Source organism: Acomys minous, assembly GCF_964271855.1.
Source record: "Acomys minous genome assembly, chromosome: 6".
Classification (NCBI taxonomy): domain Eukaryota; kingdom Metazoa; phylum Chordata; class Mammalia; order Rodentia; family Muridae; genus Acomys; species Acomys minous.
In genome coordinates, this window is record NC_140487.1 from 53851515 (window position 1) to 53867208 (window position 15694).

General features: G+C 42.3%; 1 protein-coding gene across 1 annotated transcript in view; it reads right to left on the reverse strand.

Annotated features, from left to right (window-relative positions):
- PLEKHA8 (pleckstrin homology domain containing A8) overlaps window positions 1-15694 on the reverse strand; it is a 50308-nt gene that overhangs the window by 19673 nt on the left and 14941 nt on the right. The window contains exons 2-7 of the mRNA XM_084787797.1: window positions 9422-9538; window positions 7484-7639; window positions 6134-6258; window positions 3848-4006; window positions 2940-2980; window positions 908-1065 (exon numbers count right to left, since the gene is read on the reverse strand). Of these exons, the coding sequence (XP_084643923.1) occupies window positions 908-1065; window positions 2940-2980; window positions 3848-4006; window positions 6134-6258; window positions 7484-7639; window positions 9422-9538 (756 nt within the window). The remainder of the gene's footprint in view (window positions 1-907; window positions 1066-2939; window positions 2981-3847; window positions 4007-6133; window positions 6259-7483; window positions 7640-9421; window positions 9539-15694) is intronic.

The window sequence follows — 15694 nt, forward strand, 5'->3', positions numbered from 1 at the left end:
AAAGCCACATGGCTGTAGCAAGCCAACTATTCCCTTACAGCAATCCCACTACTTACTGATCAGTGTTTGGGGGACTTTATACAACACATAGGAACTGACTAGCATGCCACAAAGAACCCTGTTCAAAGGTTTTTATTGCTATATCATACTGGTTTGTGATCACAGTTTCTATAGCAAATTTTTTTTAAATTTTTTTAATAGGAAATCTTATTCAAGAAATCAGATTTTAAAGGGGTCTGTGTTACCTTTCTTAGCTCAACTTCTAATAGGTTCTAGGATTAAAACATTTTTTAAAAAAGGAGTTGGCTAGAAAAATCATAGAATCTTTCATTTTAAGACAGCTGGAGAAGAAAGGATCTTATTTTAGTTAAGTACGCAGATTTAAATTCATTTAGTAAGCAGCTATAACACAACTCTAAGCTCTAGTATAGTTAATCTGGCTGATGTGAAGACAGGACTTTGTGATTAGTGCCAGTGCAATTAGTAAATCTGAAAGGTAAGCATTCCCATCTACACGGGTATTACCTGAAATTTGGCTTGATTAACACACAGAAGTTTGGTGGTTGGTAAACTGTGACATCCTCAGGCCCCACTAGAAACCAGGAGATTGAAAAACTTAGCTGCTCTAATGTTACACACCAAGTCTGACATTGCAGTCAGGTTTCAGAGTCAGTGAACCTAACACCACCTAACACCCACCAAAAGGCAGCTGTGAGCATCAGTACCACACACGGTATTGCCTTTACACATGGTGTTGGACGTGTTAACAGATGCTGCACAGGTATGTGACTTGTAGCAGCAAGCTCCCTTGGAGGTTGAGCTGGATATGTGCCCTTTCCGTTTGTGTGTTAGGCCAACCCTTAATCTACTGTTCAACACAGCGAATCAGACTTTCTTTTGACATTACCTGTCACATTATCGTCTGTATTTTCTTCACTGGACATGCTGCAATCTACCTCTGTGGATTTCAAATACAAGGAACTCTTGGTTTTCATTAGAATTTCTTCATCACCATTTACTTCCATATTTAGAGATCCATTTTCACAATTGTTCAACTCTATTGGCCTAAAACAAATTGTTTAAAAGAAAATGTTGTGATCTGCCACAGGTTGCCCAGGTATTACTCTAAGGCAGTGGTTCTCAACCTTTCTAATGCTGTGACCTTTTAGTACAATTCCTCATGTTGTGGTGATCCCAACAATAAAATTATGTTGTTGCTACTTCATGACTATAATTTTGCTACTGTTATGAATCGTAATGCGAATATCTGACATCTAGAATATCTGATATGTGATCCAATAATGGGGGTTGTGACCCACAGACTGAGAACCTCTTCTCTAAGGGCAGAAGGATCCACAATCATCAAACCCTGGTTAAAGACAGATCCTCCCAGTCTCTCAGACACCAAGGCAAGTACAGTAAGCAAACTAGTGAAGCTGGGTGTGGTGGCTCACACTTGAATGCCCCTCACTTGAGAGGCTAAAGCAAAAGGTTTGGCAGCATCCTTGGCTAACCTGGGCTATACATTAAGACATCCTTAAAAAATAAACACAGCAGCCTTAGTTGCTTTTCCTGTATCCTGAGGCATCTCAATCTTGTCTTCTACCAGCATCCGTGGCTTTCTCCAGGTGCCACATTTAACACTTAGCTGACTTTCTTCGACTTCTCCCTGGGAGGCATTTCTTCATCACACTAGCTACTTAAAAAATATTTGCTTAGCAGCTACTGTCTGAAGTGATATGTAGTGGCTGGCCAACAGAGAGTTCTCCTGTCAGCAGGAGTCTCAGAGAAAGGCACCCAGGAGGATCACAATACACTCCAAGGGGCTGAGCACACAACAGGGCAGCAGAAAAAGCAGTTTAACATTTAAAAGATACAGCTGATTCTGTTAAAGGAATGCAAAATCTTATACCTACTCAAATTATACCAGTGACAACGTAGTGTCCAAATACAGAAAGATTCTACAAAAGAAAACACACATTGCAACATCCAGAACTAAAAGGTAAACATAAAGCTGGTCTCAGAAGAAGTAGAAATCCACAAAAATGTTTCCAGCTTCTGTCAAGAGGTCTAGGGGAGAGAACAGGGCCAAAGGGAGGGGGGAGGGAACACAGCAACATACAAGTGAGGGGATAATAATCAGGATGTAATCTGAATAAATTATAATAAAAAAGAAAAAATTCAAGTATCAAAAACCAAATTAAGGACAATCTTTGTAATAACAAATCAACACACACACACACACACACACACATACACACACACACACACAGAGCATATAAAGGGAGGGACTGTTAGTAATTTAAAATGATAATCTGTACTACGTCAAATAGTGAGATTACCTACACAACTTTATTCTTCTTATGAATAAAGACCCTGACAATAGTGTGGCAAATTCCTTTCTTGGTGACAAGCAGATCAAATTCAAGGCCCACACATGTTAGGTGAGCATTGCATCACTGAGCTACATAAACTTGTAGCTTGTGTACATATTTTTTAACCCAAGAATCATTTAGAGGAATGGCACTAGTTTAGATTTTGCTAACGAGTTATGCTTTGACTCATAGAGCTACTAAGATTCTCACTTCTAAAAGAGAGAAACAACACTAGCACTCCCAGGGCAAAGCACACCAGAATCAACATTTAGCTCTTCCACAAGAGAAGCTCTAGCCTTCAGCAGCTGTAGACACACTAAGGTAAGATACACAGACGTGATGGCGAGACTCGGCTCCTAGGGAAATGGTCACATCTGCCCATTTCTGCCAAAGCCATTTGTGGTTTAGCTTCTCACAAGAGGGACGTCAGGTCGTTTGCTTCTGGCACCATCTCACATCTCAAATCAGCATCACTACATCACAGCTTTTCTTTTTTTTTTTAAATCAAGGAACACAATGTGTAGATTTCAAACTCTTAGGAAGAAGAAAAACAAGTTACTATACCTTTCCAATGAATTATGAATTGGTATGACAGGATGTTTCATCTTTAAAGAGAAAAAACAACAACAACAAATGAAAATTTATGTGTTAAGCTTGGAACAGTGTTATTTAGGATATCATCACATAAGAAAGTGCTCAATACAGATGTCATATATGTTGCCCTTCTCAAGGAAAGAACCCTCATTCCCCTCCAACTGAAGTGCACCCGAATTTCTTAGGAGAGGAAGATGGGGTTTTGAAAGATTCCATTACCATACCCCAATCCTAGCTTTCTTTGTAATTTTTAGCTTTACTTGGCATTATCACATAGCAAATTATGGTGCAGTAGGTAAGCATCATGGACGGAATTTCTGCCCTTTAGCCAACTTCAACAGACGTTAGGGCTAACTAGAGAGTGTAGGAGAGGCGGTCCTCTTAGCCCAGCCTGAGCACTGAGAAAAGACTAGGGGAAGACAACAGGGCTAACCTGGGACCGAAGCTGGGACAGCGCTCTCAGCACTGAGAAATGGCGTAGGCAGCAGCATGGTCAAGTTACTACTGCCAGGGAAAGAAGCAGCTAAAACAGGAGGGGCAGAAGAGTTTGGTCTTGGCGTAGAGGCCACGAGGGAATGACCTCAAAGTTTAGATAAAATCCAATTTACACTTCATTACTGTTGGCTAATGGGTCAAGCTGACCAGACAGGACAACACTATTCTAGGGAAGACTCCTTGTGGTTAGAGAGGAAGATGTTATATAATAGAGAACTGTAGGGGGTCAAACTGGTAAAAATAACCAAATAGACATATGGGATCAAGGGCAGACACAAAAGTGGGCATAAAGCAAACTACTCTAAAACTGTATTAGGCACGGCAGGGTGTGACCCAAACTTTCCCACAGTGCTGCTGGGGAGAAGGTGAGCTGGGAGTTTTACCTTGCTGGACTTGAGTAGGGCTAGCTGAGGGGACCCTGGGGGTGTGTGGTAGAGCAGCTCAGAGGTGAAGGCTGCATTTGCAATCTGCATGCATTCCTCCAAGGTCTTCAGGAAAGTGTTGCAGGTTGATTTCAGCAGAGTTCCCACATCGATTCCCTCCTACATAACAACCAGAAGAAGAATCTTTTGTCTTGCTACAAAGTGAAAAACTCAATGGTATTATGTCCTGAGAGGTTTATATTCACAAAACAGTACTACCGTACACAACCAGCATGCTCCTTGATAAATATGCACACCAGTGATAAACAACAAAAACAAATTAGCCCAAGTTATCTGTTTTCACATACACCCTTGCTGTTCTGACCTGTCTGATGCTCACTGCTCTTTTGGCTCTGCACTGTAAGCCAGCAGGATGCTAGGTGCTGGGCACAGATGCAGGGACTATGTGTTGTTTGTTCTTGGTGTGGATGATTGGGGGGCTCAAGGTAACTAGAATTCATTTAAACATGTAGTAGTAGGTACCTCTGTCTCTTAAGCTACTTTAATTTCCTGGGTGTTTTGCTTCTGGATACTGATATTAGGAAGTAGTTCATGAAACTTCGGAAGCTACACTTCTGACCAGAGGTCAAGAAGATTACATGTATTGCTAATACTGGTCCCAGGTGATGCTGTTAGTTGTAATCCATATTTGTTATCAAGTTCCCAAGATTCTTGCTGTGAGCATGCTTTTCAACTACAGACTGCTGTGTTCAGGGTTTTCCTACTCTCTGTTTCTACCTTGGCACCACTGAGACTTTGGGTTGGTTAGTGTGTGTGTGTGGGGGGGGGTAGTTTGCATAAGAATGGCCCCCATAGTTACCAGAAAGTGGCACTACTTGAGAAGGATTAGGAAGTGTGGTCTTATTGTAGTCAGTGTGTCATGGTGGTGGGCTTTGAAGTTCCAAAGGCCCAGTCTAGGCCCAGTGTTTCTCCCTTCCTGCTGCCTGACTAAACCTCTGAAACTATGAGCAAGCCCAGTTAAATTTAATTTAATTTACAAGCTTACAAACATTGCCCTAGTCATGGTGTCTTTTCACAGCAATAGTATAGTGACTAAGACAGTCAGTCTGTCTGTCTGTCTGCCTGTCTGTCTGTCTGCATGCATGCATGCAAGTGCGGGGCACAGTTCTTTCGAAAATGTAAGATGCTTAGCAGCATCCCTGGCTTCTAAATATTATACAGTGGTACTTCCTCAATCCTGACATTCAAAGTGTCCTAAGATGCTGGGGGCACAGAGGTTGTGGATTGATGGTCCTTGCTCTAGACTATAAACCCCATAAGGATGGGAATGAAACGGCTTTCTGTTCTTCTGTTCCTTCCTCCCCCACAAACAGTGTTGCCCACACAACAGGCAACTATTGAATGATGACAAGAAGCCAAAGTGGGTAACATGGAGTTGAACCAGTTTTATCAAGACTCCAACACAGTATTAATAACATGGTGCTCTAACACCTAAAAAAACAGTTAACACTCATATGTGTAAGAGCTGGATTCCTTGGGCTGTAGATTACAGTGGATGTGAGAGCACTGCAGAGGTCCTCTCTTAGTCAACGCAAGTGATTTCACACATAGCCAACGGATCTTCTTCTGATGTTTTAGGATGAATATATGGAAACTTAATTAGCAAATGCTAAAGGTCCCAATACTTAACTGGGCACGGTGGCACATGTTTATAATTCTAGCTCTCAAGAAGCTTCATTAGGAAGACTCAGAGTTCAAAACCAATCTGGACTAAATAGTGAGACCCTATGTCAAAAAAAAAAAAAGGGTAAAATCACAATCCTTGCTGAAGCCATGTCTGATCTCTGAAACAATGGGGCTGTTTCAGACACATTTACTATGACAGAATACAGTTCTGTCAATCTTACCAGGAGCAACAAGCATACCACTGACAGACACCATGGCATCTCAGTTAGAAACAGTTCAGTTAGACAGGTAAGATTATCTGCTTAACAAGTGATGCTAACTGGGGGTAATCATACTTTAGTAAGGTCTTTTTTTCTTTTTCTTAGCACTAAAGTTAAAAATCTCAAATGTTATGGATTAATCCTTAATTCCTTCAAGGGTGGTTTAAAAGTGTGTCTTCTAAGCAGGGCAATGAATGTATTTCTATAGTGTTGAGTTCTACCACTTTCTTCTAAAGAACAGTCGATTCCAAGACAAGAGTGATGGGAGAATAATGTCCAAGGATAGTCTGACACTACTTTCGTGTATAGTGTCAGTAATGTCACTACAGCAATACTTTACCTCAGAGTCAGCAACACCAGCTGTGGCCACTTCTTTTGTTTTATCTACTTGCTGAACAAGGAGGTCACAGTACAATCTTAGTTCCGACATTTTGGTTTTCAAGTTTTCAGTGTTTTCTGCAAATTCTAAGTTAACAACAACAAAAAAGGGTAAAGCAGTTACCAGAAGGAACAGCCACTTCCTCGTTAGGAAGCTGCACAGAAGTGGAGTTAAGTAACTGATGCCTCAAGTGAGGTTTACGCTACGTGTAATAGTGAGGACATAGAAGGAACAAAGACAGAAAGGGACTGGATCCCAGCTATTCTTGGGACAACATACTGAGCAATCATAGGTTCTGACAGAGAGAAGTCTGCAGAAGCCCCTCTCCTGAGACCTGGAAGCAGAGCCAGGGCTCTGAATTCTGGCCTCTGTAATATGGGGGCCCAGTGATCCAGCACTGGGAAGGGCGCTCTGTTGAGCACTGGCTCCACACATGCCCATCAGGGTCAATGGCATCTAGCCATTACCAGCAAGGCTGCAGCCACCTTGGTGCTGAGGGATCAATAACAATTGCTGCTACTTCTATTTCCTTTTCACAAGAATGTTACACATATCATTTGCTCGGAGTCAAGCCAACAGCTACAAAAATTTGTTCCTGATTTAGCATCATTTTATGGGTCTACTTCAAGAGTTAGGAACGTTTCCATCTGTCACATGAAAGGCTCCCTCATTGCAGCCAATCTCCTCAGGTGTGCACACAGGCTTGTAAAGCTATGACAGGAGTTATTAGGGGCCAGGAAGTAAGCCTCAACACTCTGATCCTAGTGTAAAAAAGAAGGTCCACCATGGTGCTCAGAAGACCAAATGACGTCATTGAGCAGTGTGCAGCAGCACCCTGGCAATTAACTATCTACCCACCTTAGGGAGTGGTGGAAAGCAGGTGTGTCCTGCACAGAACACCCTGATCCTAGGCTTCTCTGGATCACCTACTCTTTGTACTCACAGCATTTCATGTCATCACCAGACCTCACAGTCATCCTTCCATGGCAGACACCATCACTTTGATGGTTTTTACTATCACTTTGAAATACTGGCATTTCAAAGATGAGGTGAACGAAGCTCAGAAAAACTAACTAAGTGACTTATACAGTCAGTGAAGACTGAAACATCATTTACCCAGGTGCTTCTGGCTCCAAAGTTTTCAAGTTTTCTACCATGCCAAAAAACAGAATTAGAATTAGGTAGAAACCCTGGGGTAAGTTCTGCTTAGATATGTAGCATTTCAATGATACAAATAGCTGGGTGAGGGAGCTTAGAGATAGCAATGGGTACTTCCCAAGGTTTTCAGACAAGGGGACCATCAATACTTGCCTTTTTCCTTCTGGGTCCTACTATCTGTCAGGCAGGCCTTGGCAGACCCCAGGGCCACTAGCCACCGCTGTCTCTCTGCCACACTTCTGGCTTTTAAGTAGAAATACTGTTCCCCAGGTATGATCAGGTCCATGCGAGTGTTGTCCACAGAATGAACTTGGAGCAAGGAAGAAGGAGGTCAGACATGGTGAGAACGGTCTGGGCAGTTCCATCCCGGCTTCCTGTTTAGTTTTGCTATGACTTATTACTTACTTACCTAGGTGTTTATGTGTGCATGTGTGTCTGTGCATGTGCCAAGAGCAGAAGAGGCCAGCTCTTCTACTCTCTCACTCTCCAGCTACTCTCCAGCTACTCCTTTGGAGGCAAAGCATGTGTTCTCACAGCTAAGGGGCAAGTCAGCAGGACCAGACATCCTCTTGTCTCTCTCTTCCTCAGACTTGGGGTTACAGGAGTATGCAAGACGCCTGCCTTGTGTTTATGTGGGTGTTGGCATCCATCCCCACTACTGGGAAGCAAGTACTCTTATAACCACTGAGCCATTTCTCCAGCCTCCTGAAAGCTTCTTCTGAAAGGTGCCAGTCCTCACCAACTCTCTAGTGACACCGAGTTCTGCTCATTTTTCTGTTCTAGATAGCTTTGCTGATCAAGAAGGGAAACCTTACAGGGTGCCGTGGCACACATCTGTAATCCTAGCACTCAAGGGGTGGAAGCCAGCTGCTCTGAAACAAAAGGTTAAGAAAAGAAGGAAGACCCTACAACTGGCTTCAAGGCATCAATCAAGACCTTGCAGCCACTGTCTACCCCAAACAGTCATCCAATGGACCTGCTATCAGGATGGAACGGGACTCTCTCTTTGGCCTTCTGAGTGTATAAAGTGTGCTAAGCTCAAAAAGTTAGCATGCTCACACAAGAAAATTGAAACCTCCAGGTTCGAGGGTAGATCTGGTTCCACTGCGGGCTTGATGTTAGGTGGTGTAGGACCTTTATGAGGACCATAGTAGGAAGTCACTGGAGGTCACTGTTTGGAGGTAATTATGCAGTTCTTTCTAATTCTAATTAGTACTTGTGGGAGGGGGGGTCATTACACAGGAACAAAGGCTCCTCTCGGGTTTCTCTGCTCCCTCTGTGATACCTCCCTCTCCTACAATCTATCATCATGATGTCATATCCCTTGGTATGATTCACCCAGTGTGCCCTAACCAGTTAGCACTCTTCTATTTAGACTTTCATATTCCAATATTATTAACTAGATAAAATTATTTTCTTTATGCATTACCCAGCCTTGAGTATTTTATTATGGCAACAGAAAATAGACGAATATACCTGATAATAAACAAAGATACAATCTTTACCTCCTTGGAGTTATTGGGAAACAATCAAGCACACATTTCCCCCTTTCTACTTCCCTGGAGCAGTCAGACCAAAGTGTGGTATTGCCTTAGAACCCTTTCACACAATACACTAGGAAAACACATTCTTCTTTGCCCTCTCCAATGCTCATCTAATAGTTTTCTCTTTAGCCACACATCTCACTGTCTCAAGAATCTAGAGCCAAGAAGTAAAGACTGTTGGTCAGCCTTGTAGGTGTTTGCTTATTTTGACTGGAAGGTGGGAGTGGGCAGATGGGTGTGTATGCCTCCCCTGATTTAAACACAAAAGTGCTTGATGTTACAGTAAAATCACTAAAGCCTTGCACATAGTCACTGGCCCCAGGTGAGCAGGTAAGAACCAGCATCGAGTGTGAAGATGGTGCTCGCATTGTTCTGGCCAGGTCATAAGCCTCCCTGAAAAGGCTGGCGGCGGTTTTGGGTTTCTTCCAAAGGCTTCTCTCAAGAACAACTCTCTTTGTATCCTGGTGTGTACTGCAGGAGCAGTGCTTTTTCATTCTTCTAGGGAGCTAAAAGGAAAATAAAAGATACATGTTGATTGGTCGCTCACCTTGAATCTCACAGACCGCCATCTGGATGCTCCCTTTACAGCCCTTCCAGGCATCTTCAGGAGAATCATAATAGGATAGTATTCCCCCGCAGAGAAGGAACCATCGGGGCTGCCAACCTGAAAACAGAGCAAAAGCCAGGCTCAATTACTGCTGGTGTGTTATGTGCCAACTGAGGCATAGAAATACGACTAATGATGTAGGGTACCAAGTCCCAGAGGCAAGGACCTTTTCATTGCTTCTAAAAAGGAAGCAGGTTAGAAAAGACTTGTACATTTGATCCTAGTTTTGTAAAAATCAAAACCAACAGTCCTAGGTGTATATATTTTAGTCACATGAGTTAGGAAGTTATCAGGAGTAAGAAAGTGACGATGATATGTAATAGGATTTACACAAGATTTTATTTTCATTTCCCCTTTAAACACAGTTCTAGTTATCTGTTATTCTTACTTTTTCTAAGACCAATCAAGCTCTGTCCTGAACATTATTATTATCACACACCCACTGCCCTTGTCTAACAATTAGCAGGATTTTAGAAACTGTGTAACAAAGCTTACAGTGACCTTTCAGGAAAGGGCATGCAGTGTCTAGACTAATGAGCCTAGAAGCACAAAGCTCTTAGGATAGACTTCTCTAACCATTCAGTATTGGCTCAGCAAAGCACAGCACTCTAAACCCTCAAGGATGAGCTCTAACCTCTTCAGCATCAGGGAATGGGAACAATCTACGTATAGCAGAAGCAAGCATCTTAGCTAGTCTTTTCACATGGCTGCAATTCCAGGAAAACCAAACTGATTTGTTATGAATCAAGCTTCATCTTCTGATAAAATGCCCTCACTGACTATTGCTACTTATATGTGGAAACAACACACACACACACACACACACACACACGGGGGGGGGGGGGGAGGGAGAGAGAGGACAGAGAGGAGAGGGAGAGGGGAGGGAGGGGGAGAGGGAAGGGGAGAGGGAGGGGGGGATGGAGGGGGGAAGGGGAGGGGGAGCACGTGCAGGCTTCTGTTAGGTATAGTCTTCCTCTTTGAAATGCCACATTACCTTCCTCTCATGTGACTCTACTACGGCTGAGGCATTCAGAGAGAAGGTTGTGGGGCAGACATAGCTAACTACTTGTGGATCCCTGGGGATTGTACAAACCATGTCATTAGGGGTGAGAGAGATGGCTCAGTGGAACAGCATTTGCTGCTTCTTGTAGAAGACCATGGTTTGGTTTCCAGCACTGACACGGTGACTAACAACTGCCCTAGAGGATCCAATGCCCTCTTATGGCCTCTGTGGGCAATGGACAGGAACATATATGCGGGCAAAACATTCACATGCATAAAATTTTTTTAAAATGTGGGCAAAACACCAACTGATGTCCAAACAGTACTGGTTTATTTTGGTGTTTGGGGAGAAAGTTGTACTTCCTGAAGCCACTCCATCCCTCCTCGTTTCCCCCAGGGAAACTGTTGTGAGAAAGAGGAAAGGTCTGCACTAATCCAAGGGAAGGAGTTAGGAGGGCAGGTGAGGGTTCCTACCACTCACCACGGCCTACTTTTCTACAAACCACAAGGCCCAGGCTGCCAGGAAACACAGCTCTTACTTCTTTAAATAAAAGTAGATGAACATTAATTCTCAACATCTACTCTCCAATAATAACTAAACTGAAATATCCTGCCCAAATCTGATATTTTTTCTCACCAAATATAAACATTCTTTTCTAAAACTACTAAAACAACTGCTCCTCTTGCCATACTTTCTGTAGGGAAGTTTCTGCCTAGAGAGGAAGACCCTGTACTGACTGTCAGGAGCCCTACGGTCTTACTATGGTCACCAGCCACAATCCTAGAAAGCTTCTTGAGATTAACTCATAAATATATTTCTGTTGTAGGAGGACATATCTTAATCTTAACATCAAGTTCTACAAAACCACAAACTTGATGGCCACATCAATGCAGCCTAGTAAACGCATCGCCCTTCTGGGTGCTGCACTGCTCTCCAGGCATCAGATATCACTGATGCATTACACCTTTGTAAAAGAATCTGGTTGTGCAGACCACTATTTAGACCACCTCCCCCCTCACTGAGACAAATAAATCAGTTTCTCAGAATGTGAAAACAGAAGACATCTTTGAAATCACCTAGCCCAATTTGTTCAATTCAGAGATAAAGAAACGTATACCAAGGCACACACTTAAGACAATAGAGCTAAGGAGAAAATCATGTCTTCCTATATTGACCCTATGGGCAAAAAAGCCAAGCCTTGGCTCCCTGCTGCCAGAAAGCCATCCTGGTACAGAACAATCTTTTCACTTATAGATCAACTCCTGCCACTCTTGCTTGTGTGGATATGTTACATTTGTAACAGTAGGCATCCAAGACATATCCAATAACTATTTAATCAAGTTTAGGACTTACTTGCATTAGCAGTCTTCAAGAAAAAGAAACAACAGCCTCACACATTGACACACAAAATAAATGACTATAAAGAACTGGCACATCCTAGCATCTACAGTGAGCAAGCTGGGCCACGCAGTAAGCATCCATGAAGATCAATGTCCCACTGTGCTCATTCCTGTTGGGTAGAAGAGTTCCTTCTTACTCCGCCTTTGCATTTCATTCTAGTCTTCAATGAGCTAGATGATTAATAAACACGATTTAAAGCGCATTCTATTTACTGATCTACCGATTAAAGTGCTAATCTTAAGTAAAAATACTCTAGACCCATCCAAAGTGTTACCCCAAAGTCTGACGCCCTGAAGCCCTCAGCATTCCTTTACTATGACAAGTATCTTAAGATAAATCAGCTTACAGAGAGAAAAGAAATTGGCTTAGTGTATTACCAGATGTTTTAGGGCATGGCTACTACGACTCCACAGCCTTCGGGCTGTGGTGAAGTGGAACATGATGGTAGTGGCCAAGAGTGTATGGTGGTACAAGATGCTCACCTCATGGTAGCAAGAGGCAGGACCAGCATCCAACTACTTAGGAGTAACGCTATTTCCTAGGCTCCTCATAAAGATTCTGCCACCCACCACCAGTATGAAGCTGAGGACCAAGACTTAATTAAGAACATGGTCCTTTGAGGAATGTTCCATATCCAAACTACATATCCCCTATGGCTCAAACTGACAGTAAAGTATCACGTCAGTTTCAAGACTATTTTTAATGTAGCACAGACTTTTTAAAAGCCTGACAGTTAAACAGAGACAAAACACTAATCATAACATGATTCTAGATTCTGTAATTTAAAAAAAAGTCTTGCCTGGTGGTGGTGGCAGCACACACGTTTAATCCCAGCACTCAGGAGGTAGAGACAAGGCTGATCTCTGAGTTTGAGGCCAGCCTACTTTACAGAGTGAATTCCAGGATAATTAGGACTACACAGAGAAACCCTGCCTCAAAAAGCACCCCCAAATGTCTTAAAATTAAAAAAGAATGTACTAAACTAGCTTTATCTTACAGGAATCCTAAAATTCTGGAAGCCCTCCCCTCCCCCACAGAGCCCTGCAGCAGTGACCTGACTAGAGCAACTCCTTTCTTCCTGTAGGCTGTGTTTACCCACGGGGAGGTCTGACTAACCCAGGGGAGCTCAATGTGTCACCCTTGTATTCTTTAACTTGGAACTGCAGAGACTGTGACAAAGAGGAGCTGTTAGAAGCTGGGGTTCCTTAAGTCTCAAAAGACACATCAAGAAGCCCCATTCCGGTTAGACAAGATCAAATGCTGTGATAAAAGTCTGATTAGTGCTGGACACACTGTTCTTTTTAATGCACAGTGCTGACAAACTGGACCACAGCCCAGCAGAGACCAACTATGCAAGAAAAGATGCATGGATAAGGCACTGATCTACTTCATGTTTCAAGATATTCTGCAGATAGCCTGAAGTGAGATATTTGAGGGTAATAAAAGATGTGTAGAAACCACAGATCCGTAGCATTCCGTGATTCGTCTTCCTGTCCAACCTCAAGCTCATTCCTCTATTAAGGGGGGGACATGTTTTCAAGTTGCACACATTGAAGGATGAACCAAGAAACTCTACAGAGTTTTAGCTCATATCTTCTGTTATCACCAGAGATGACACTGCAGAGGGGAGTAATATGGAAATGTCAATTTTATGTGTTTTGTATAGTTCTGGATTACATCACTGCAGAAAGTGCACTTGACATTTATTTCTCGGAAATTCACCATTCACCCTGCATATTTCTATTGCTGCAAATTCCCTTCCACATCTCAGCCATGTAATCTGGATGGAGCTGACCACCTTCAGAGCAGGTATGTACATGTGATACAGACCTAACTGGAGTTTCACATACTCTATCCTCAGTGAGTTCCAGAATGAACAACTGGCCCAATGAACATTCTGGGAACTTCTTCTAGGACCAGGGAAAGACAGAAAGTACCAGAGACTGTCTCTTTTTCTTTGACCTGAAGGATTCTTGCTTGGTACATGACTATCATATAAGGGGAAAGGAGGTAGAAGATTTAAGGGGCAGAGAGAAGAGGGCAAAGCTGAGTGCTGTTTCACCCAGCATGTAGTGCCTAAAGAGAAGACACTCCTGGACTTCCAGATAAGTGAGAATCAGTGTCCTGATTTTTATTATTGTTATTGTTATTTATTTTTTGTTCTTGTATTTTGCAAGCTTGGCTGAATAGGATTTTCTTCAAATAAGAGTTCTAAAGGATCACCTCACCAAACATCCAAAACACTTGACAAAATCTAAAGTCCTTCCATGGTTAAAAAAAATAACAAACAAACAAATCCTTAACTAGGACTAGAAAGGTCCATCCCACAAGTAACACACCCAACAGTGAGAGACAGGAGGCTTCCCCCACCCCTGGCCCCCCAAGATCAGAACAAGACAGGGTACCTGCCCTCGCCATTTCTACTGAACACTGGAGGCTTTAGGAAGGGTAGTGGAAAAAAGGAAACAAAAGGTATCCATGTGAAACAGAAAAAAGCAAATCCAGTCTACTTAGAGATATGCTTGAATAAGCCAGTCCAGCAAGATTCAACATACAGACATCAACTATAATTCTGTATAGAAGCAATGAACAATTTGAAAATGGAATTCTAGGACCAATGTATGGTAACATCAAATGAGTTTCTCAGAGAAACAGCTCAACAGAGTATAAAACATGTACTCTGAAAGAGATAAGATAACATTAAAATTTTGTTAAAGTTGCTGGGCATAGCAGCACAGGAGGCAGAGGCAGGCAGATCTCTGTCAGTTCAAGGCCAGCCTGTACACATTATGAATTCCTGGCTAGCTAGGGCTACAAAATAAAACTCAGTCTCAAAAACAAAACAGAACAAACAAAAAACTAAATAACTACATACCATCACTTCCAAACTATAGTCCGCTGTCCCTTCCTCACACAGGAGATGCTCTTCTACACTTAATCATCACACAACTCTTTGAAAATTCACTCTTTCTGGGAGACAGGGGCCTGCTGTACTGGTAAGGATTGCCTCAAAATGTCAAGCAAGCCCCATGGATTGATCCTTTTGCCTTGCCTTGTATAGTGGCCACCATACCTGGCTAAAATAAGCTTTCTCTTTAATCTAAAAGCTTTTCAACTCAATTACATTGAATACAATATGTATTTTCAATGATTATAATTGTCTTCAAATATGCATTTATATATCTGGATATAAATTTGTATTTCTTATCTTAATTTTACACTAAATATTCTAACAGAATCACCACTTTAAAATCAGAATTTCTAAACACAAATGTTCTTACTTCTTTAAAGAATCAAACTAAAGAAAACCATGTGAGCCATGTCCTTATGTGTGGAGACAAGCACACTGCACAGCATATGACACGGAGCTCATCTGGGCCACTTGGAGGAGGGGGGCACCTCATTAAATGAACATGTGAACAACTTTCTAAATATTTATAAATATTTCAAGTTTCAACAAATGTACAGCAGTAAAGGGGAAAATACTCTGTCCCTTCCCAGATTTTTTGGTCAATTCTTTCCTATTCCATTGTTATGAAGAACCACAATCACCAAGGGAACTCTTATAAAAGAAAGCATTTAATTGGGGGATTGCTAAATTTCTGAGGGTTAGTACATTATCACCATGGCAGAAAGCATGGCAGCAGGCAGGCAGAGAAAGAGAGACACTGGACCTGGGCTTTGAAACCTTACGCCTCCTCCAAGGCCACACCTCTTAATCTTTCCTAACTGGTGCATCAACTGGGGACTAAGCATGAAAATATGAGTCTGTGGGGGCCATTCTCATTCAAACTTGAATCACACCGTCC